Genomic DNA, 24051 nt, shown 5'->3' with positions numbered 1-24051 from the left:
TTCGCAAGAAATGCAGAAAATGGCTGGGAGGTGCCGACCCCTTCAACAGACTTTGTTCCAGGGATGCTTGGAGAGTGGTCCTGCACCATTATTCATGGACTTTACCATCCCTGTATCTTGGGCTTGATTTTTCGGGTGGTCTTCCCACAGTGCATGGTAACAACCACCTCAGGAGTCTTTGGTTTTCACGTTTTATGGAGAGAGGTCAAGGCAGAAGGAGAAGTCAGCTCCATAAAGGGTAGAACTTGATTTTGATCCCAGTGCCTTGAGACCCAGTGTCTTGTCCCCAGAGCCGTGGAACCTGGGGAGTTATTTTCTTCATCTGCTTTTATGAACTGATTTTCTTAACAACCCACTGGGCTGGTTAAATAAATTACTCTCTTCATGGCGATCAGCTAGGAATGGAAGGAATGAGGCTGCTAATGAAATGAATCCATTTATGTGCAGTTTTTCATTCGGACAGAGAGTGATGAGCAGGAGGGAACCTTTCGACTGGAACCTTGAACCTTTCATGAATGTCATTCCATCTCCAGAGTGGCCGTTGGGGTGTGTGGGTGGTGAACAGGGATCCAGGATCATTGTGATAGGGATGCAGCCTCAGGGACCAGAGGGTCTGTATTTGAACCCCATCTCTGCGGCTCTCTGGCTATGTGACCTTCAGCAGGTTATTCAACCTCTCTATGCCTTCTTTCTTCCTCATTGATGGAGTGAGGGGAAATAGTCCTATATCTGGGGCTTCTATGGTGACTCAGACGGTAAAGAATCTGCCTGCAATGCAGGAGACCCAGGTTCCATCCCTGGGTCGAGAAGATGCCCTGGAGAAGGAAATGGCTACCAAGTCTGGTATTCCTGCCTGGAGAATTACATGGACTAGAGGAGTCGGGTGGATTACAGTCCGTGGGTTTGCCTAGAGTCGCACATGACTGAGCAAGTAACACTTTCACTTTCAGTCACGGATCTTGGGTTGTGAGGATGAAGTGACTTAATATGTGTAGTGTGTTTAAAAGTGCTGGGCAAATGGTCACTATTATATACTTATTAGTTACTATTATCAAGCCACAATAGTAGCAGGTAATAATAACAATATCCAGACCAAGCGCTCAGATACTCAACGAAATGTTTATCCAGCCCTCTTGATATGCTAGATGCACTGCATACACTGGAGAGCCAAGTCCTTCCCATCTGCCCTCCTGGAGTCTTCTCCAGTGGGGAGGTGGCAACCTAGCACTCACTGATCACTTTCTTTAGCCTGGTTCAGTGCTAAGTCCTTTTCAGTCTTTGCCTCCTGTGAACTTTGCAAGCAGGTGAGAGGGCTGTCTTGACATGTCACAGCTAATGTGTGTGGGCTCAGTGGGGTTAAGTCACCTATCAGCTGTCACCTGGTTAATAAGTGGCCGGACTGGGATTTGATCCCATGTCACTTGGCCTGAGGGGCCAAGCTTTTCATCTCTGTCATAGGTCAATTATTGGGAGGCCGACTGTATGGCAGAGGGTACAGGAGGTTTATCAGTTTATCAGACACGCTCAGTTGTGTGTAACTCTTTGTGACCCCATGGACTGCAGCACACCAGGCTGCCCTGTCCTTAACTATCTCCCAGAGCTTGCTTAAACTCATGTCTCATCCTCTGTCGTCCCCTTCTCCTCCCGCCTTCAGTCTTTCCCAGCATCAGGGTCTTTTCAAATGAGCCAGGTCTTGGCATCAGATGGCCAAAGTATTGGAGTTTCAGCTTCAGCATCAGTCCTTCCAATGAATATTCGGGACTGATTTCCTTTAGGATGGACTGGTTGGATCTCCTTGCAGTCCAAGGGACTCTCAAGAGTCTTATCCAACACCATAGTTCAAAAGCATCAATTCTTTGGCGCTCAGCTCTCTTTAGAGTCCAACTCTGACGTCCATACATGACCACTGAAAAAACTATAGCCTTGACTAGACAGAACTTTGTTGGCAAAGTAATGTCTCTGCTTTTTAATATGCTGTCTAGATTGGTCATAACTTTTCTTCCAAGGAACAAGTGTCTTTTTATTTCATGGCTGCAGTCACCATCTGCAGTGATTTTGGAGCACCCCCCCCCCCCCAGCAAAATGAAGTTTACAGGGCTTGCTTTTGGGCCAGCCCCTGTGAGGGGCGACAGGGCAGGACCGACAGAGGGAGAGGTCACAACAGGGGTCTCAGCCAACCACTTCCTTGAAGCATCTCCCATCCACCGGCCATTGGCTGTGTCTGCCCTGGGGAGGTGTAACCTTGGGTGGGGCAGGTCTTTCGGTGAAGGGACTGAACCTGTGAGCCATGAGCAGGATGGAGGCTCCCCACTTGGGCAGAGTTCTGTGATCAGTAAGGATGCCAGTCTGCGTAGATGCCTAAGCCTGGACTCAGCTCCTTCACTTGTGTCCACACGGGTGAGAGCAGGATCCTGACCCAGGGCGTGGACCAGCTTGTGGAGCAGGGAGATGAGCCGGATTGACGCTTCTGAAATTGTCGTGCGCCCATACTACTGATGAGCGTCTCTCTGGCAACTCAGCCGCTGCTGAAAACCTCGCACCAGCCCAGCTTCTCCAGGTCACTGGAAGCATTGACTGGTGTGCGGTAGACGTGTTCTCAGGCAGAACAGGAGCTCTAGCATTCCAAGGCTGAGGGATGTTTTCTCTATAGCAGATTTTGCATGAAGACTGAAAAGCAGGCCGTTCCCTAGCACTGACAGATTAATTTTTAATGTAAACGAGCTCAAAGGGAAATTAGGAGAACTCCCTTGTGGGCAAGAGATGGAATCCGGTGGAGGTGGGCGTGGCGCTGAAATGTACAGGTCATGACACCCGCAGCATCGCGCACCCCCGCCACCTAAGGCCTCGCCCTCCTCCCTTTTCCCTCTTTAAGACCTTGGAGGTTTTGGAATCCCAGGCAGCAGTCTTGAGAAAGACTGTAGCGGAGTGTCCTAAGCCGCGGGTTAATTTCCTGGTGAATTTGGGCGTTCTGCTTCTCAGAAGCTGCCTGTCTGGGTGTCACCGACATACCTTGGTATGGGCCCTAACGGTGACACCAGGTCCCTTTGATCAGGCTGCACTGTGAGCTTCCAGGGAAGGGAGAGGGAGCTGGCCGGCTCTGGGTCAGGGCCACAGGCCCCATCCTCTGAAGGCCGTTTGGGAGTGTCTGTCCGGGGAGGGATCTCATCTTGTTACTGGTGGGAGAAAAGCCATCGTGCTGAAAACCCCCATGTGTTTAACACTGTTTATTTTTTTGGGAAGTTTTTACAAAGTCATTGGCAGTCCTCAGTATTCCCACATGGACTGTTTGCAGAAGGAGGCTCTGTGTGCCGGGGAGCATGGGGAAGAAGAGCCTGCTGTGTGTCTGTCTGCAGAGATTGGAAGCTGGTGGGGGCGTGGGGTGCCGACGCTAGGCTGCCAGGAGGAGTTGGGGGCCTCTCCGACCCAGGGTGTGGGGGCTGACGAGTGAGGGTGGCCCATGTCCCGGACCGGCCAGCCTGGGTGGGGATGGTGGCCATTGCTCCGCGGTGGGGTCTCCCACCTGGGGGTCCCGGCCTGGCCTTGCTGCTGCTGTAACCTGGGGGTAGCCCAACCATTCTTGGCGCCTGCCTTTTCTCTTTTCCCCTGGTCTCAGGGTCTCGGGCACATTTCCTGTGAAAGTGCTTTGTGAGCCACATGGGACTCGTGGGTGGAGGGCTGCTGGCATGGCCTCCACCCACAGAGGTTCACCGAGGCCCCGCGACTGGATGCACAGAGAGAATCAGAGCTGGGTCCAGAGCGCTGCTCATGTTCAAGGGGAAGAGAAGGCCCAGCCCGGGCAGCCCTGCTTCCCTGTGGACCCTTTTTAGGCCCCAACCTAGTATGTTTTTCTCTGGCAGAAAGTGAGCTTCACCAGCATCGCACAACCTGGGTGACTCAGAGGTTTTCTCCGAATAAGCTGGTCTGGCCAGTCCCGCTTCACCGTTCCTCACGATGAGGTGTTCATGGTGCGTGAGTCAGCGGACAAAGGGCCTCCGTCCCAGCGATATTAAATGGCTGTTTTTTTTCCTCATAGGAAAAGTACATATCATCGTTATTGATGACACCGTGTCAAAGGTCGGGAAGTTATCGATCAGGAATTTGGGTCTGAGTGCCAGCAAATGGACAGTAATGACGGGCTGCTCTGGCTGGCACTGTGGTCACCACGTGCACGAGACCCTCCAGGAGCCGCGGAACCCTGTGCTCTTATGGGGGCGGATTGGAAGACATGAGTGTGCCCACTCTTGGGGGCTGCCAGGGATGAACTGTGACCCTTCACATGTGTGTCGCTGGCTGGCACGCACTTCAGGGGCACAGAAGGGCTGGGGAGTGCTTGGCCCAAGGTAGGCCTGTCCAGGAGCTGTTGGTCAGCTGTCCGCAGCTTTGGCATCTGCCTGGGGTCTTTCCACCAAGCATGGCTCTCTGTGATGGCTGAGGGGTGAGCAGTAGTAAGCTGGAAAGAAGAGGAGCTCCAGGCCTCTGACCGTCTGCACTTGGCTGGACGGACCTGACACCGAGGCTCCAGCTTCTGTGGGCCTTTCAGGCTTGGGGATCTGAGTGATTTGGGACCTGGGTCCCTCTGAGGACTGACCGGTGAAAACCAGCTCTCCCTTTGGGTGATGAAAATGTGGAATTAGATGGTGCTGGTGTTTGCACAAATTTGTGCGTTTACCAAAAACTACTACATTGTTTGCTTGTTTAAAAGGGTGCATTTTATGGGGTGTGGATCATCTCTCAATTTAAAACATAGTATGAAAAAATTCACAAAAGGAGGAGAAGCCAGCCACAGGGGGTGGTCTCACCGTAGTAGCGACGTTTGAGCTGGAACCTGCGGAGTCTGCACCTAGAGGAAGGCCATGTCATGGTCTCGGAGCTAAGTGGTAAACTGAAATGAGCTGTTTGCCGTGGCCAGTGAGTATCAGCTCATCCACGGGATGAGAGATCGGGAAGTAGGGACAGGAGCCGTGAGGTACCTGGGCCTCTGCTGTGCTGGGATTTCCAGTTGCCGAGCACGTTTTCTCTTCCTGGTCATCAGGTTTCACCCTGGATGTCTGCTGCTGTGTTACAGGTGTGATTGCGTTTCAGTCTCCTGTAACTTATTAAGTAGTTCTGTGACAGAACTGACTTTTGCTTGCAAATCACTCTGCACCTAAAACAGCAGACTTCAAAACCAAAACCCCCAAACCATCACATGGCTAGTCCCCAACTCGGGCCAGCTGCCGATTTGCAGCTCCGTCCCTGAAGTATGAGCCTGGGGCCGGGTCCTGTCGGGTCACTGGGCTTTGGAGTTGAGCAGGTCTGGGTTGTTTTGGACCCAGCCCTGGGGCCTCCTGGGCCCCGTAACCTTGGGACGCTTTGCACGATTGGAGAGGACAGAACACATCCCAAAGGCTGGTTGTGAACAGGGAGGGAGACTGCACGTGTAGTGCTGAGCACAGGGCAGGCCTCAGTAGCCAGGGGCAGCCACGTAGCAGGTGGACACCAAGAGGATTCTGGGAGGCCAACCTATACAGCTCTGGAGTGAGCCTGGCTGGAGGAGAGGCCCAAGAGGTAGTGGCCACCCTTGTTTTCCGGACTGTCAATACACCCAACTCTGCTCACCTGGGCTCAGAGGAGTGCCCTGCTGTTGTTGGATGAATTCAGCTGTGACCTTGGGGTAACCATCCAGATTTTGCATGGTGAGACCTGTGAGCTCACTGCTGGCCACTCCTTTGTCCCCCCTTGAAAGAGACGTGGTTCTTTCCAGAGGTACCAGGTTCAGGGAGCCCCTGCCACCTCCACTCCTATGCCCCTCTCCAGGAGTGCTGGGGTCCCGGGACCCCTGTCCTGCCCAGGAAAGACACCTCACACCCATGAGCAAGCCTGTTGTCCCAGGGCCGCCCCAGCAGCCTTCTAAAATAACCGCAGCACAGAAGGCATGGAATGTCTTATATTTGGAATAGCTGTTGGAAACAGTTCTGGCCAAATGTAACACCCATCTGTTTGGGAGGGTTTAGAGTCAGAAAATGAGGTGGTTCAGCAGGAGGGGGCTTGGCAGCACCAAAACTCAGGGCTGGGGGCAGGGATCAGGGTCAGCTGGCCCTCACTCGGCGTGGGAAGCCCTTACCCCTGCAGCCTGGACCACACCCGTTGTGCCAGACGGCCCCAGATGGAGAAAGGTTCCCCCGTATCAAACCCGGCTTTCTTCCTGAACCTTCTACCCAGGGGTCAGTCCTTCAGGAGTCTGGGACCTGTCCCCTCCTAGCTCTGAATAGCCTTTTAGCCGTTGAAGCTGGCGTCCTTCCTGCTGAGTCTCGCTTCTCCAGATGAAGTGACTCCTTCCCCTTCGCTGTCTGGCACCTGGCCCTGAAGGCGAGTGGCCTCTGGGGCTCTCACCTGGCCGGGTGGCACAGAGCAACACCCTCCCAACATTCTCAGTGCCATGCCTTTATTAAGGCAGCCTGAGGTGCTTGCGTCCCTGCCGTTCTGTGATGATTCATTATGCACTTATGTCAGCTAAACCCCTCGTGCAGTTTCCAGGCTGGCCTTTTTCCCCTACATCATCATTGCACAGTTGGTTTTTAAAGAGTAAAATATGAATATTTAGGTTTATTTTGTTATGCTTCCACTTGTTATTTGAGTGTGCCTGTAACCCAAAGAGGGCTCTGGCTGCTCGCTGCTCAAAAGCCAATAAAGAGGCAAGATTAGTGGAAAGGAAAGTTTATTTTGGATGCCGGCATCTGGGGTCGGGGGAGTGGGTGCTTCTCCAAAGGCTCACTCCCCACCCCCTACTCCCTCCAATCAAGGGGTAAGAGCTTTTATAGACGGAGGGAGGGAGGTACGAGCAGAAACAGCACAGTCATCTCTGACAGTCATCTTGAAGTTGGCCATCAGTGATCTCACCAGCGTCATCTTGAATGTTTTAGGTACAGTTAATCTTCAGTTCCAGGGTCAGTTCGTCTCCATTTTCTTGAGGCCAGTGTTCAGAATTCCAGCAGCTTACGTCATGGTGATGGTCTGGTCATCATGTAGTTAAATTCTTCCACCTGGTGGGGGTTTCAGTATCTACATGACAGCTAACAGGGTACGGCTCAGAATATTATCTACAACCCTTGAGGAGGAACTGAAGGTCCTTGACTTAACGATTACATTACTATTATCTAGTCTTGTTGAACTAGTTTCCTTTGTCTCTGCATTTTCTCACTTCTCTGATTAAACTTATTCTTTGGCTAACGTTGTCCCACAGACAAAGGCAGGTGGAGGACATGATCCATAGTGTCCTGCTCCGGTGTTTTGAGGTGTGTTTGGAGCCTTATTCTTGATATATCGGCTCTCCTTCTCAACGTTTTTTGAATGGTCTTAATGCATCCAAGTGACTGGCACTCTTCCAAAATCATTATCTGACTTTCTCCCCAGAGAGTAGTTGTGGGGAATCATGCACTCGTGTAAGTCACTTCAGTCGTGCTCGACTCTGTGGGACCCCGTGGACTGCAGCCCGCCAGGCTCTTCTGTCAGTGGGATTCTCCCGGCAACTGGAGTGGGTTGCCACACCCTCCTCCAGGAGATCTTCCGACCCAAGGATGGATGCAAGGTCTGACTCCTGTGTCTCCTGCATTGGCAGGCAGATTCTTGACCCACTAGCACCACCTAGGAAGCCCACCTGGGAAAATTATAGTATTGTTTATCCAAGACAGTCTTACCCCTGATTCTTCATGGGTACTCAGATAGTGCCCTCTGGGGAAGTAAGGGTCTTGTGTTGCTCGTCGTCCTTCTTATTTCTTTGTGGAGGAGCTGGCCACATGGCCATCATCCTCCTGCACACGCAGGTTACTCTTCGAGGGTCTCAGGGTGAGAGAGGTCCTGGCAGAAATGACTCCTCAGGAATTTGGTTTCGGGACTGTTAGTTTCTTGGGGGGCTCTCGTAACAAATCATCACAAATGCGCTGGCTTGAAAAAACAGACATTTATTCTCATTGTTCTGGAGGCTAGAGGTCGAATTTAAGGTGGTGGTGGCGAGTTTAGCTCCTCCTGGAGGTTCTGAGGGAGGGTTCGTTCCACTGGTCTTCCAGCTTCCAGTGTCTTCCGCAGTCCTGGCATCCTTATCTTGTAGGTAACACTTCGGTTTCTGCCTCTGTCTTCATGTGGCCTCCTCCCCATGTGTCTGTGTCCTTGCCCCTTACAGGGATGCCAGTCCTTGGATTTCGGGCCCACCATAAGCCCAAGACATTCTCACCTGGAGGTCTTCACCATAATGACATCTGCAGAGACCTTATTCCTGAAATAAGATCCCATTCGCAGATACTAGTGGTCAGGAGTTGGGCATCTTTCAGGACATCTGTAGACTCCAAACGGGCGCAGGGAGGTTCTCGGCTCAAATAGCGTGTGAAGGACTTGGTGCAGACACGCATCTCGGCACGTGTGTGGGCTCCAGGGAAGCCTGCTGCCCACCCTGTGAGCAGATCCAGGGTCCCTGGGGGACTGAGGGGAAGGAGAAGTCTCCCCTCACCCTGCCGAGGAAGTGGGCCTGGCCTGGTGCTCAGGGCCATGAACCCACCTGATTCACAGCAGATGGGGCCCTGAGCTCATTTCACTGCACCCCAGGCAGATGGAAATCAGTCTTCTCACTTGGGTGGGGCTGGACTGGCGCGGCTGGACCTGAGGACATGTCCCAGTTTGTCCGCTGGAGTTACTTCTGGATCTCTAAAGAATTGTATGGAGTCAGCAGATTTTTCATGAAGTTACTTTGTGTTTAAAACTAAGCCAGGTTTTAGAGACTCTTGTTTTATTTATGAGCCACCCGTCTACAAGAAACGTCATCACCACAAAATAAACTCACTGTGGAAAGCCTGAGCCCAGGGTTGGGATTTTAGGTGGCAGTTGATGTGATAGCATTCCAGCTCTACCAGCCAATTTAGATGGTTGTGTGGGAGGCCTTGCTAACGACTCTAAACTTGAGCTCCCTATTAGAGTCCAGATTCTGATGACAGTCTCAGAGGCATCGGTCACTTCCCCCCTGGCATCTTTCCTGGGCAAAGCTGTAAATTGGCAGCACTCACAGGAAACGGCATGAGCCTGGAGGGGCCTCCAACAGACTTGCTGCTACAAGGTGCCCAGGTGTGTGCCGCCCAACTGCACTTTGAGCTGCACGCAAATCTGATTTCGGGTATTTATCCATCAGCTCTTCGATTATGCTGTGACTGAGCCTGCAGTGACAGGTGCCATGTCTCAGTCTTGATGGAGGGCCCGTGTTTGAAGAGGGAAAGCCGCACAGCTGATGTGGGGGCCGCTTGTAATCGACAAGCACAGTGTCATGGGGTCATGTACGTGGCTGGACATGGATCTGGGGGAAGATCTACTTGCCAGTGCTTGAGCATCTCTCAGGACTAGTCTTGAAGCAAGTCCTTTTGGAGGCGTGGCTGACCAGGCTGAGATGTACGAGCACTCTCCTTCCAGTGTGTGTGCATGGATTCTAGGCAATCTGTGGGCAGATTCCAGACACCTCACTACTTCTCCAAGGTGTTCTCTCTGGACACTGGCAGTGGGTGATTTCTAAAGGGCCATGCAGAAGGCACTGTACCAAATGCCAGAGGAGAAGACGATCAGTCCCTGAGAAACTGCTCTAGTTGTCAGGAAATCTTTGGATTCCCTGGTGGCTCAGATGGTAAAGTATCTGCCTACAATGCGGGAGACCCGGGTTCAATCCCTGGGTTGGGAAGATCCCCTGGAGAAGGAAATGGCTACCCACTCCAGCGGACGGAGGAACCTGGTGGGCTACAGTCCATGGGGTCGCAGAGTTGGACACAACTGAACGACTTCACCTTCTTTTCTTTTCACTAGTGAGTGGGGAGGGGTGCCGGAGAAGGGATGTGTGCAGCCCACCTGTGCCCCCAGGGCACTGCCGTCTCTGCAGGTGGGTGAGGGTGGCCAACAGCCAGAAGGAAGCCCTGGGTACAATCAGCGGTGCACAGCTACAGTCCCCAGACCTGTGGGACCCTAGTAAGATCTGCTGTTTCCTTCACTGGAAAGAGGGAAGCCGGGTTGGAGACGCTGGGAGGATAGAAAGTATGGAGCCGAGAGGGACAGAGGCATGCCACCGCTTAGCAGGGAGCCAGTCTGCATCTGCTTGGTTTCCAGGCAGCTCCGGGCTGAGTGTGTGTGAAGGGTGTTGGGCATGGGGCGGGGGCGGGGAGCGGGGCAGGAGGTGTGTGTTGAAAAAGGCATGAAACAGAAACAAAAGGGGAAGTGTTGAAAAACTAAAAAAAAAGGGGGGGAGGTGGGGGGGGAGACTTAAGCTCTCTGCCAGCAGAAAAAGGAGAAGAGGTGAAAAGAGGTGTAGAAAACTCTCAACTTGGAAATTCTATTAAAGTAAAAAATTGCTGGGGCATTTCCCAGTGACCTAGTGGTTAGGTTTCTGGGCTTTCACTGTCGTGGCCCAGGCTCAAACCCTGGGTGAGGAACTGAGCTGCATGGAACTGCAAAAAAAAAAAAAGAAAAAAAATTACAACAGTGGAATCTGTTTGTGTTTGGCTGCAGTGTATATATTATCTTATCTACTTTTATGAATGTCCAAAATTCTCCCTAATTAAATAATTAGAGAAGTGCCATAAGAACAGATATATTATCTGATCCCATCCAATATAACCTGATACGTCTGTGTTTTTAAAAAATATAAGATATGCAGATATATATTTGAGGGTGCACTGAAAATTTCTGGACAGATGTATGAGAAACTGATAACGAGGCTCACCCTTGAGGTTTATATGGATTACCTTGTCATGAGGAAAGCACAAGGAGTTTTCCTGTTTTACAGATGAATTTAATGCTATACCCATCCTTCCCACCATGACTTAGAGTATAGGAGCTGGGGATCAAAAGTTAAGGCCACAAGGGAAATTGGGGCTGAGGACTTTAAAACAAAGGTGTGCTCATTATAGTGTTATAATTTGTTTTGTTTTACTTTTATTTTATTATTTATTTTTGGCTGTGCTGGGTCTTCATTGCCGCTCAGACTTTTCTCTGATCACGGTGGGTGGGGGTTACTCTCCAGCTGGGGTGTGCGGGCTTCTCACTGCAGTGGCTTCTCTCCCTGTGGAGCTCGGGCTCCAGGGTGTGCAGGCTTCTCTAGCTGCAATACGTGGGCTCAGTAGATGCGGCTCCCAGGCTCTGGAGCACAGGCTCAGTAGCTGTGGCGCACGGTCCAGTTGCTCCGGGGCATGTTGGGATCTTCCCGAACCAGGAATTGAACCTGTGTCTCCTGCATTGGCAGGCGGATTCTTTACCACTGAGCCATCAGGGAAGCCCATTCTTTTGTTTATTTGATAGAAGAAAAGAATTATCCCATCATCAAAGGAAATATCTATCTGTAGTGTTAAAGTACAATACAATATATTTGGAGAAAGTGAAAGCATAGTCACTCAGTCATGTCCGACTCTCTGCGACCCCATGGACTGTAGCCTGCCAGACTTCCTTGTTCATGGGATTCTCCAGGCAAGAATACTGGAGTTGGTTGCCGTGTCCTCCTCCAGGGGATCTTCCCAACCCAGAGATCGAACCCAGATCTCCCACATTGCAAGCAGATTGCAAAGGATTTGTGGGAAAAGAAAGAAAGAATCGTTATTCTGACTCCTGTTAAAGAATGATAAGGCGACTATTGAGGGCTATAGGTGTAGGGACCACTGAGGTGGGATCTTGCAGTAGGGGAAGGAGACTGGGGTCAACTCCAGATACAGCAAGAAAAGGTGGGAATTTGTAGCCCAGGAGGATGTGGGTTGGCAGATGGGAAGCTAACTAAGAGGAAACAGCAGGGTTAAGGGGAGAGTCTGGCTAAATGGCTAAATCGAGCTGGCAGGATTCTTGTTAAAACTGGGGGATGCAGAGACAGACAAGGAAAGTCTAAGAGTCAAGGCTGAGCTGGGAAGAAGGCCCAGAGGAACCTGAGAACAGTTTGGTTACACAGAGACACTGTCAGGTCCTGTGTGCATGCCGTGGGATATGGGTGAACAGCTCCCATGTGGGTGGACACGTGTGGAGGTCTACTGGTGTCTGCATGCCGTTAGACCTGGGGTGGAGATGTTTCTACATTGTGTTAAAAATAGATTCCTATCAACCTAGAAGGATGCATTTCATAATTTTGCTTTAACTTTCCGAGTCTGGAATGGGCTAGGAATCTCACACAGAATTGTTAATACTGGCAGAGCGACAGCTGTTCTGTTATTGTTGCCACGAACAGGGGAGATAGGAACCGGAAGGGGCATAAAATTTTCATGGCCTCTCTGCTCTTGTACAGTCTTTGTAATCTGGTGTTGTTTCAAAGTTCACTCATCGTGAAAACCGCCTTGGCCCAAGGTGCCTAGAAAGGACCATAAGAGAGGAAAGCACAGAAAAAATGAATGGGGGCTTGCCTGGGGCCAGTGTAGACCGTGCCTGCGTCCAGGAGAGCGTGCGTGGACCTGTGAAGGGTGGGGAGATTGGCCGGGGCAGGGGCGGTTGGAAGCAGCTCGTGGGCTAGGGAAGAAGAGAGCTGTGGTGTCTCAATGAACTGAACGAAGTAACATAATTGCTTGCTGATTTCCATTGTCACGCAGATAGCGCGATTTCACATTCCCGGGGGTAAAAAGATCCATCTGTTTTATTCACAGGTTGTACTCCGACTATCTCTACTTTGCAAGTTCGAATAAATCTGCAGATGACTTCCATGAAAAAGTGACAGAAGCTCTGCAGCTGTTTGAAAATTGCATGCTGGATTATTCATTGCGTGCCTGCGTCTACAACAACACCCTCAACAACGCCATGCCTGTGCGTATGCGGAAGGGCTGCTCCGCGGTTATTGTGCCAGGGCATTGTGGTTGGGGATTTTAGCATTTAAACAGAGAAGCGTTTTAATGTGCAAATGCCTCTCCCCATGCCTTTGAGCGGTGGCTAATGCCAAAGAAATATTCATGGATGTAAAATCTATAAAAGCTGATGGGCCCTTTCAGCTGGCACCCTGCTTTCTTCCTCGCTGATGGCTCAGTTGCAATGCTCATTCCTCCCCCCCTGCGAAAGAAAGAGGGTGCATTTAGGAAGATTATTATTTAGCAAGGCTCGGAAACACACCCTGCAATTAGGACTGGCAGACGTGAAGACCCAACTCTCTGATTGTCTTAAGAGTGTTCTCTAATGCTGGATTGTTTTGTTGGTTTAAAAAATTACCCACCAGTGACTTTCAGTGCTTCTCCAACTGAGTCTTAATGCAAAATTTTTTTCCATCGATCCCTCTTTTTTTGCTCTCCTTTGCCTTCAGGAATATAGCTGTATGTTTCTTGTGGTTGCTGCTGTTGTTCAGTCGCCCAGTCGTGTCCAACTCTGCTACCCCATGGACAGCAGCACATCAGGCCTCCCTATCCTTCACCATCTCCTGAAGTTTGTCCAAGTTCATGTCCATTGCATCAGTGATGCCATCCAACCATCTCATCCTCTGATGCCCTCTTCTCTTCCTGCCTTCAGTCTTTCCCAGCATCAGGGTCTTTTCCAATGAGTCAGCTCGCTGCATCAGGTGGCCAAAGTATTGGCACCTCAGTTTCAGCATCAGTTCTTCTAATGAGTATTCAGGGTTGATTTCCCTCCAGGTTGACTGGTTTGATCTCCTTATCCCCTCTTTTTTTCCCATGTAAAAGAAGCTGTTACTGGTGACTTCAGCATGGTGTAGCTAAGGGATGGTTTCGCACTGCACAGCACCCTGGGTTGTCCCAAGTGCCTTCTCAGCAGGCTTGCCACAGTGGTAAGTCTCCTTCAGCCCCCGAGTGTGGTCCACAGGCTTGCTCCACGTGGTAGATCTGCTTGAGGTGGGGGCCGGGGAACCCCCAGGTGTGATGGGGTTCGAAGTCAAGAGGGTTCCCTCCCTTTTCTTTGTTGTCTAGACTATTTTATCTGACAGCGTTGCAGGAAGGTGGCTCTTGTCTAACACTTGGAAATGAATTGTCCAAGGAGACACACATGCAGATAAAGCAAGAGACTTTATTGGGAAGGGGTGCCCCTGTGGACGGAGAAGGCAATGGCACCCCACTCCAGCACTCTTGCCTGGAAAGTCCCATGGATGGAGGAGCCTGGTGGGCTGCAGTCCATGGGGTCGCTAGGAGTCGGACATGACTGATCGACTTCACTTTCACTTTTCACTTTCATGCGTTGGAGAAGGAAATGGCAACCCACTCCAGTGTTCTTGCCTAGAGAATCCCAGGGACGGGGAAGCCTGGTGGGCTGCCATCTCTAGGGTCGCACAGAGTCGGACAGGACTGAAGTGACTTAGCAGCAGCAGCAGCAGCCCCTGTGGAGAGCAGCAGGGTAAGGGAACCCAGGAGAACCACTCCACCAGGCGGCTCAAAGTTTTAGGTTTCGTGGTAAAGGAGTTAGTTTCCAAGTTGTCTCTGGCCAATCACTCTGACTCCATCCTAGCTGGTGGTGGGTGCATGGCTCAGCCAAGATGGATTTCAGCGAGGAGGATTCTGGCAGGTTGGTAGAACATATGGATTGGCATCTCCTCTTTTCTTGACCCTTCCTGAATTATTCTGGTTTGTGGTAGCTTGTTAGTTCCATATTCCTTACCACGTGTTCCTGACCTGTTGTTAAGATAGCTCATGCAAGTGGCTCCTACCTTGCATGGCCGGGGTAGGCGGTTCAGTCAGTGTCTCCCCTAAGAGCAGGCTGCACAGAGGAGCAGGTAGGATCCCAGGCCGCCCTGCTGGCGTGTATAGTTTTGCAGGGAAGACGCACACAAAGGATCAACACAGAATCTGGCCCCTGAGCCCGGGAGCCGGTCCCGCCTGCCTGCCCTCCTGCTCCCCACGTCCCATCTCCCTCTCCATCACTGCTCTACAGCCGCACCCTCCCCTGCTGGGTCCTCTTGCCTCAGAGCAGGGATTCACAGGTGTGGTCCGAGACCAAGAGTATCGGCATCCCTGGGGACTTGTCGGGAACGCATACTCTCAGGTTGAGTCCCAGACTCCAGAATCAGGAGCTTTGGGGGGGGGGGGGCGGTCCATCTGCCTGTGCAGCAGCCCTCCAGGGGTTGTTTTGGGCGCTCGTCTTGGGGACACCTGGTTTCAGAGCCTACCCCACGCCCCTGCCTGACACGTGCTCCTCATCCTTCGGGTCTTGCTTTAATCTTGACTTCAGTTCACTTTCTTTCCACACCTTTCATTTCCCCACAGCCTGGATCACAGTTGGCCATTACAGATAATTGTTCTTCACCAGTTTAGCTCCACCTCCACCAGATTGCAAGCTCCACGTGGCCAGGGGCCATGTCTGTTACATAGCAGCACATCCCCGTTGCTTAGCATGTAACCTGGCATGCAGGATGCGCTAGAATATTTGCAGAATGAATGAGTGAATGGGTAGTCTGTGAAACTAGTGGAGAAGCCGGGTGGAGAGTTCCAACTGATTCCCTAATGAGGAGCAGAGGGCTTCGTGTGCTCTTGTCAGGGGAGACCCTGCACCGCACTCCTCAGCTCTTTCCCGGCCTGGGATGGGGGTCCCCAGGGCGAGGGCCCAGCTCCGGGACCAGGCTCCAGTGGGTGTTCTCCAGCCGACCCTGGCAGGCTCCTTGCCTTCCCTGGGCCTCTTGTGTTTCCACCCAGAGCCGGCTGAGCAGATAAACCCAAAGGCCTCTCTCAGCTCCAATGTTTTTAAATTTTAAACATACTGGGCACTTCTCCTAAAGACTCTTTTTTATCCCCATTCCACTTTGATTCTCTGATCGGTACTGGGGAAAGATGAGGGGAGGGGTGGTGTGAGCCTGTCTTGGGTTGTTGGCAGTGATGCTCCGTGAACCAGAAACTGTCATTCGAGGTGAGCAGCACTTCCTTTGACTGGTAGGGGGTGGGGGTGGGGGGCTGAGGGGTTGGAGTGAAACAGGAGTGTCCAGGAGACCGGGAGGGCTTGCCCACCCCTCTGCCCCTGCAGAGCCCTCTCAGGTTTGTTTCCTGCTTGCCCCAGACGGTCCCTCTGCTGCTGACCAGCCCTCCTGGGAAGACAGACTCAGTTGCAGGAGGCCTGCCTGGCCAGTGCGGGGGGGTTCCGTCCATGAAGGCACAGATGCACTTCCAGGGAAATGCTGTCCCCTGTGGCCGGGTCTAGGGACCACTGCAGCTACTTTAAAACACCCCCGTCCTGCCACAAAGGCAGGAGCTTCTAGAACCTTCTAGAAGGTTCTCAGGAGCGAAGGCAGGTTCTCTGGAAGAGATAAACTTGGTCAGGCTGGTCCTCCTTGGAGGGACAGACAGGCTGAGAACAGAAAGCTCTCAATGATTTAGCAAGAAGCCGTGCTCACAGTGGTTGTCTGTGTTGGAGGCGACACATGTGTTTATTTCTGAGGCTGGCACGTTCCTGTTTTCTCTTTATTTCTGGCCCAGCTTGAGGTCTTTTTATGAGCTGGTGTCTGAGGTAGCTGCAACCTGAGGGCTGCAGGCAGCTAATGAATTCTGAAGACAGCTTTCCTCCCTCCAGTTGTTTTTCTTCCTCTACCACCTCCCACACAATTAAAAGAACAATGAAATGGGAAAAAAGAATAGCGAGAGATGAAGCCACTTAGCATCTGTACGTATTTTGTCAAGGTTTCACGTCTTATGGTCATCAAGGTGTTCAGCGTGGGAGTGCCAGGGGGCTTGGCCTCATGCAGGATGAGGGTATGACAACTGGGATCCTGGTCCCCACCCTGGAGGAAGGAGGTCAAGGTCGAGCTGGGAGGGAGCGGAAGTAGGAGGTGAAAGTCTGCGTCAGGAACCAGGATTGCGCACTGAGAGGTGCTCCACGTGGGAGGGGGTGGGTTGGGGGTCCAGCCAGGCCAAGGACTTTGCACACAAGGACAGCCAGGTGAGGCCAGGCATCAGTGTGGGGAGCTTACCCTCAGAGACTCGAGGTGGGAGCACCAGGCAGGGGGCTGGGACCATGCCTGAACAAAGAGACGAGGCACAACCAGAGGCCAGACACAGAGCGGGGTCCCTGAGTCGGGGGAACGGATGGGAGTGCTGGAGAAAGGGGGGGACCTCAGAGCAGAAGGGGAAGGGTTCACTGTTTTTCCGGAGCTTTGTAAAGCCAACTGTGAAGTCAGAGGGAGCAGTCCCCAAGACCACTTTCCCTTCTGACACTGTTTGCAAACTGGGGGACCATCATGTTCAGTAATTCACTGGAAGGAATCCCAGAGCACACGGTTGGCTGTTACACTCGTGGTTACGGTTTACAGCAGGGAAGGGACACGGATTAAAGTCAGCCAGGAGAAGCACGTGTGACGGTACACGCAGCATACTGCCGGCCGGGGACGCCCACCCAAGCCTTTGGCGTCTGCAGCGTTTCTCGAGGCTCCATCACGTACTGCCCGCCTGGCTGACCTTTACCCATCCAGTCCCTCTTGGAGGTCAGACTGGTCCTGCGAGGCCCAAAGCCCCCATCCTAAGTCATGCTGTTAGACTGTCCAGTGGCCAGACCCACCCCCCCGCCCCCCTGGCAAGCGAGATACTCTCATCAGGCAGGACTTCCCAGGTGGCTTTAGGTGGCCTCCCAGGAGTCAAGGACCAAGGCCAGACATCTCTGTGGGTCAGGTTAACGCTTCACCACAAACGCTTGCAGTTTGGCATGGGAGAAGGCACAGGAGAAGGACAAGGACCCCGAAGTGCAGGTGGACAGGAAGGGCTTCACACAACGCTGCTCAGACTGGGATGTGCACACACATTGAAGGTCATAGACCTCCATGTGGTGCCTGGCATTTGGCGGCTCCTCTTGTGGCTGGTTGCTGGGCATTTGCAGGTGTTTCTCACGTCTGTTGCGTGCTGGGTATAGAAGCAAAGGCAGCTGGGTCCTGTGTAAAGGAATTCCATGCCACTGGTGGGCGTAACCTTGGCCTCTCCCTTCACCCAGGTCCTCTCTATGTCGTGAAGATACCTACAGGGTGGTTCTAAGGATGAAACGAGACCCTGAGTGTGGGAATCCTTTGTGCATGGAACACAAAGGCCTGCACAGGGCAGCAAGCGCGAGTGGTGTTGAAAATCCGGCTTCCAGGGACGTCCCTGGTGGTCCGGTGGTTGAGACTTCGCCTTCCAATGCAGAGGGTGGAGGTTCAGTCCCTGGTCACAGAGCTAAGATCCCACATGTCTCTTGGCCAAAATGTAAAAACAGAAGCGGTATTGTAACAAATTCAATAAAGACTTAAAAAAACAGTTCAGTTCAGTCACTCAGTCATGTCCGACTCTTTGCAATCCCATGGTCTTCAACACGTCAGGCTTCCCTGTCCATCGCCAACTCCTGGAGCTTACTCAAACTCACGTCCACTGAGTCGGTGATGCCATCCAACCCCTTCTCCTCTTGCTTTCAATCTTTCCCAGAAGCAGGGTCTTTTCAAATGAGTCAGTTCTTTACATCAGATGTCCAAAGTATTGGAGTTTTAGCTTCAGCATCAGTCCTTCCAGTGAACACTCAGGACTGATCTTTAGGATGGACTGGTTGGATCTCTTTGCAGTCCAAGGGACTCTCAAGAGTCTTCTCCAACACCACAGTTCCAAAGCATCAATTCTTCGACACTCAGCTTTCTTTATAGTCCAACTCTCACATCCATACATGACCACTGGAAAAACCATAGCCTTGACTAGACGGACCTTTGTTGGTAAAGTAATGTCTCTGCCTTTTAATATGCTGTCTAGATTGGTCATAGCTTTTTTCCAAGGAGTAAGCATCTTTTTATTTCATGGCTGCAGTCACCATCGGCAGTGATTTTGGAGCCCCCAAAATAAAGTCTCTCACTGTTTCCATTGTTTCCCCATCTATTTCCCATGAAGTGATGGGACCAGATGCCACGATCTTAGTTTTCTGAATGTTGAGCTTTAATCCAACTTTTTCACTCTCCTCTTTCACTTTCATCAAGAGGCTCTTTAGTTCTTCACTTTCTGCCATAAGGGTGGTGTCATCTGCATATCTGAGGTTATTGATATTTCTCCCAACAGTCTTGATTCCAGCTATGCTTCATCCAGTCCAGCATTTCGGTCCACATAAAATTTCCAGCTTCTGAAGGTACTTGTTTGCTGGGATTCCTCCCGCTGTTGGTTTATAATGTGTAGTGCATATAGAAAAGCATCTACGGTTTTGGAGGAATTACCCCTGAACTAACGCCCGCCTTCTTGCTCGGTCCTAGGTGAGGCTCCAGGTTGGGCTGTACGCCGTGTACCTTATAGACTGGCTCACCGTCTTTAACAAGGAGCAGTTCCTCATCCTCCGCCTGGAAGACCACGCCTCCAACGTCAAGGACACCATGCACAGGGTCTTCCAGTTCCTCAGCCTTGGTATGAATCTTGAGCGGGACACCCACAGAGCAGGGCGGGAGTTCCATGGACACCGACCTGCCGGGTCCCAGGCAGACTCCGTGAGCCTGGGCAGGGTGGGCCTGGGTGGGGAGAGCCACAGATTAGCGCCTGTTGGTGAAGCACCAGCTCCAGATGGGGCCTTGTACGCAGTGTGGGGAGGGGGTCTCCGGGGAGGAAGAGACAGCCACTCATCTGGGAGCTTATGGTCCAGTGGAAGGAGAGGAGGAAGCAAGGCTTGAATCACCGAGTGACTGATGGTGACATGGGCGAGGAGTGATTTAGTGTCCTCATACACGTGAAATCCTTACATGTGACTTGGGGGTCCCAGCTGCTGAAGGGATCTTGGAAGGAGTGGTGTGAGCTGCGCCATGAGGATGGACAGGGTGTCCTGACTGCTGGAACTCTCTTTCAGAGGCCACAGGGCCTGGAGGAGGGGATGGGCAGGTCATCGGTTGTCCCTGCTTTGCTGGGACCCCTGGAGGCAGAGCCACGTGGCCAGGTTTGGGCTCCTGGGCCTCCAGGGTGAAGGACCCTGTCCCCACCCAGAGGAGACCGTCCCCTCGAGTCCCTGGTGGCACTTTGTGGTGGCAGGCTAATTCGCTGGCCCCAGTGACGGCTGGTAGAAGCGTGTACACGGGTGCAGAGGGTCCCCGGTGGGCAGCACCCAGGACCCCTCGAGAGGCTGGGCCGGCCTGCACGTTCCTCCCCCACAGCCACCCAGATGCCCCCGCAGCCCTGTCTGATGAGCTTGCCTGGGAGTTTTGTCAGTTGAATATTTCCTGAGATCCATTTGCCCGCCGCTGGGACTCAGGGCCCTTTTGTCATTTGATTCCTGTCTCCTTCTCGCGGAGACCTGGTAATGCAGTCGAGTGTGATTACCTTTTCCTTTTAAGGCCTGGAACCGTTTTTCCTTTGACTGGGCCACCTGCAGACTCTGGCACATTTCAGTGACTCGTCTTTGGTCCCTAAGATGGACGCTGGCAAAGGCCAGTCCGCTCCTTCCCTGTCACGTAACCCAGGGACACTGGGGTGTAGTTTCTGTGCATGGACTCAGGACTTCAGCCTGACCCTGAGAGCCCTGGGGCGCAGAGGCCGAGTGGGGATCCTGGAGGTTGAGCCAGTGAGAGGCTTCAGGTCCTGCGGGCTGGGGGTGGAGGCCGCACTCTTGGGAGGCAGCACCTGCTGGTTGTTCTCGGGCCTCCCCCCACGGACACCCCTGCTGTAGGTGGGGGTTCAGCCAGTGGGGGGTCCCTGGGCACGGGTGGCCCCCACCCCTCCCCCCGTGGTGACTGCACAGCAGGACACACGGGGAGAAATACGGCTCCACCACGAGGCCCTCTGCAGCGGCCTGGAGTGGAAATGGTGGAGGCAGAATTCGAGTGGCCGGTTGCAGAGCATCTCCGTGCGGAGGCCGCGTGTGGCAGGCCACAGCTCTCCAGGCACAGGCCGGCTCCTCTTTACGGGGCTTTGGAAGTGAAACCAGGAGGCGAGGCTGCACCCAGAGACCCAGCTGTGCTTCCAGGGTGGCAAACACACCAGACCACGTAGAAGGCATCTGCTTACAACGCAGGAGACTTGGGTTCGATCCCTGGGTCAGGAAGATCCCCTGGAGAAGGCAATGGCAACCCACTCCAGTACCCTTGCCTGGAAAATCCAATGGACAGACGAGCCTGGTAGGCTACAGTCCACGGGGTCACAAAGAGTCGGACACGACTTCACTTTCACTTTTCACTTTCCCTCAGCAACTCCGAAATGAATCCAGCCAAAGAATCTGAATCTCCATACACATTCTTACAGGAACCTCCTGTCTTCCCAGGAAGCATGGCCTGGATTCTCTCATTAGGGTTTCTTATGCCCCTCACTGGCCTCACAGGCTCTTTCCTTTGCGTTCTAGGACCCTTAAGTGAGAAGCAAGAGGCCTTGATGACCAAGAGCCCAGCATCCAACACACGGCGTCCTGAGGACCGGGATCTGGGGCCCATGTGGCCGGTCACCCAGAGGCTTCTGCGGGACTTCTACGGGCCTTTCAACGCCCGGCTGGCGCAGGTCCTCGCCGACGAGGCCTTCCTGTGGAGGAAGACGTGAAACCGGCTTCCCGGCGCCGGCAGGGCCGCGGTTTCTGTGACTTCCATGGTCTGAAGGTCTCTCTTGGGGAACCCTTGCACTCAGAGCCTGGAGGAGACCCCCCCTCCCTGGGCCCGTGTTTGTGGAACCCGGTTCCGAATCCTTTGTGACATCACGCAGCCCAGCAAGGACCCATCGCCAAGCCTTGGATGGAGGCTGTTGGAGATTCCACTTGGAAAGGGGTCCCCTTCTGCTCTGAGAGTGTCCAGGCTCCGGGACGAAGCAGGCGGGCGCTGGGTGGGGTGCAGGAGGGTGCTGGGTGTGGAGTCTGGGCTTTGACGATTCCGAGATCCACTGGAGGCCCCACCCCAGCGAGGGCCAGGATACACACTACACATTCAGTTTCACAATCCTCTGTTCAGGTCACTAAACCTCAGGATGGCGGAGAATGGAGGCTCTTTCATTTTTTTTTTTCACCTTTTACCCCAAAGTCAGCCCTTCTGTCTCTTCAGATATAAACCCCATCAATTTCACTATTTACGAGAGAAAAGACACAAATCAATTTTGGGTAGCATGTTCCTGTCTCGGACCTCCTCCCCTTCTGTCCTCGTGGACTTTACTTATGTTTAAAAAGAAAGCGAATGTATTTAAAACAAACCACTTTCTGCATTTCACTGGCTGGAGCTCTCTTTTTCTGTCCACGTAGATGTTTTCTCAAGAGTTTTTTTGTTTTTTTTCAATTTCTAACTGGAGATATAAATTCAGTTTAAAATCAGAAGGGAAATGGTCGCTGTTAATGCCAGACTGAACACCTTGAAGGAATCGATGGAAAAATCTGTGCACCTTGGCCCCGGCTGTGCCCCCGAGGGCCTCAGAGAGCTGCCCGCGCTGGGAGGTTTTAGTTCTGGGGGCGACAGGCTCCACTGCTCTGCCTTCCTCTGTGGTGAGCTTGTTACCACCTTCTCCTCCGTACGTGGCCAGAGGGCCTTCCTCACCCAGCGAACTGCAGAATGCCCGTTTCGGATCCAGAAATAGACATGTGAGCTCTGCCTGGGCCGGACGAGCTGTGCTGGGATTCCATACGAGAAAGCCGGGAGCAGATCCTTGACAGAACTTTCTGGGCCACTTGGCAGCTCGGTTTGCTGTCAGATGCGCTGACGGTCTTGCTGTTTCTTGGAGGTGATGGGAAAGATTGAACACCATCCTTGCACACAAGCCCCCAGGTGGGACCCCCAGCTAAACTCTGCGCACGGTTGTCAGTGGAAGGTTCTGCGAGTCAGAGGTCTCCAGGTCGAGGTGCCAGGCACACCATCAGTCAGAAAGTGCAAACGCCTCCACGGGCAGCCGCCACTCGTGGGGCTGAGGATTCACTCAGCTGTCCCATCCCTACTGCCGTTGGAGGTGGGATTCTCTGTCCACGCGGCGGGCTCGCCCGGGCACGGCCGGGCTGTTTCTGCTGTGGAGGAGCCCGGGTCCCGAGCACCCACTTTCAGGGACAGGCCCCCTCTTCCTCTCTCCCCGTGGCACTTGGAGCAGCAGCGCACAGGAGACCTGGCCTGAGCGCGAGGTTCTGTAGGAAGATATCACTGGCGCATACGTGTGTATTTCTTTGCAGTACAGGGGTGCGTGTGTGGGTGCGTGCGTGTGTTTCTCAGCGGGTTCCCTTCAGTTCTGTTGCCTATCAGCCCCCTCTGCTCTGGACTCAACCCCCATTCATGGGTTCATTTCTCTGCCAGTTCTTCAACAGCTCGTCAGTTTCAGCCCACGTTTTGCTCCTCGGCCCCAACCGTGGTCACGAGGACTTTGCTCACGCACCCCCTGCATGTGAGCAACATGCAGCGTAATTCTACTTCTTACAGAAGTGTTAACCGAAAGTCTGACTTCCAATATTATTTGGTTTATTATACAAATCTTTCTACAGACGCAGGCCCATCCGTGGGTGCCAGTCAGCACCGTCCGCGCGGACCCAGTTTCTCCAGGGGCCTTTCTCCAAAGGGCTGGCTGGCTGTCGCCTTTGCTTTCCTCTGCTCTCTTGCGTGCGAGGCCCCTCTCCTGGTGACAGCAGAGCTGCCATTTCGAGCGGTGGTCCTTGAGCCCATCATCCCACACCAAAGCGAATCAGAGCCTCTCTCACTACCCAGGTTACTGTGTGTCCCCAAAGCTGTGCATCCGATTGTATTAAACTATGCCCCCTTCGTTGCGTTAAGGTGTGTTCATGAACCATCATTGTGCTGTCCTTTTGTTAATACTGATCGTTATTAAACGTGAACCCTAGAGGGCACGCCCTTCCTCCTTAGCCGTCAGAGCACCCACAGGAGTGTGTCCACCAAGCGCAGGCGTGTGAAGGAGCCACAGGAGGAGCTCAGCGTCTCGCCTGCTGCACTATGAACCCTGTACGCAGGGGACCTGCCACGCGTGGTGACGGTGAGAGAGAGGACGTGGACGTCCCCAGGGACTCCAGCGGATGGTGTGAGTAAGGGCGGCGAGGTGCAGCCCTGTCCAAGACGGGCCTAATGTCATCTTCGGACATTCAGGTTTCAAGCTTGGGTGATCAAAGGTCCTGCTGCTCCCAACAGGCTGCTTTCCTCATGTCTCAGGCCTGCCTGGCCCCTGGGGGCTGCGACTTTGAGGTTCCTGGTGTCACTGTGTGCATGTCATTGTCCCTGGACACCCCAAGGCCCCCAGGTGC

General features: G+C 52.9%; 1 protein-coding gene across 3 annotated transcripts in view; it reads left to right on the top strand.

Moving 5' to 3' along the window:
* The window catches only part of CHST15 (carbohydrate sulfotransferase 15), an 80352-nt gene extending 56784 nt beyond the window's left edge, over positions 1 to 23568 (top strand). For all 3 annotated transcript variants that reach the window (XM_061403804.1, XM_061403802.1, XM_061403803.1), the window contains 3 exons: positions 12615 to 12771; positions 19130 to 19277; positions 21193 to 23568. In XM_061403804.1, the coding sequence (XP_061259788.1) occupies positions 12615 to 12771; positions 19130 to 19277; positions 21193 to 21383 (496 nt within the window). In that variant the 3' untranslated portion in view covers positions 21384 to 23568. The remainder of the gene's footprint in view (positions 1 to 12614; positions 12772 to 19129; positions 19278 to 21192) is intronic.
* The last annotated feature ends 483 nt before the right edge of the window (positions 23569 to 24051 follow it).

This window comes from Bos javanicus, chromosome 26, assembly GCF_032452875.1.
Source record: "Bos javanicus breed banteng chromosome 26, ARS-OSU_banteng_1.0, whole genome shotgun sequence".
Taxonomy (NCBI): domain Eukaryota; kingdom Metazoa; phylum Chordata; class Mammalia; order Artiodactyla; family Bovidae; genus Bos; species Bos javanicus.
This window is presented reverse-complemented; position numbering and strand designations above follow the sequence as displayed.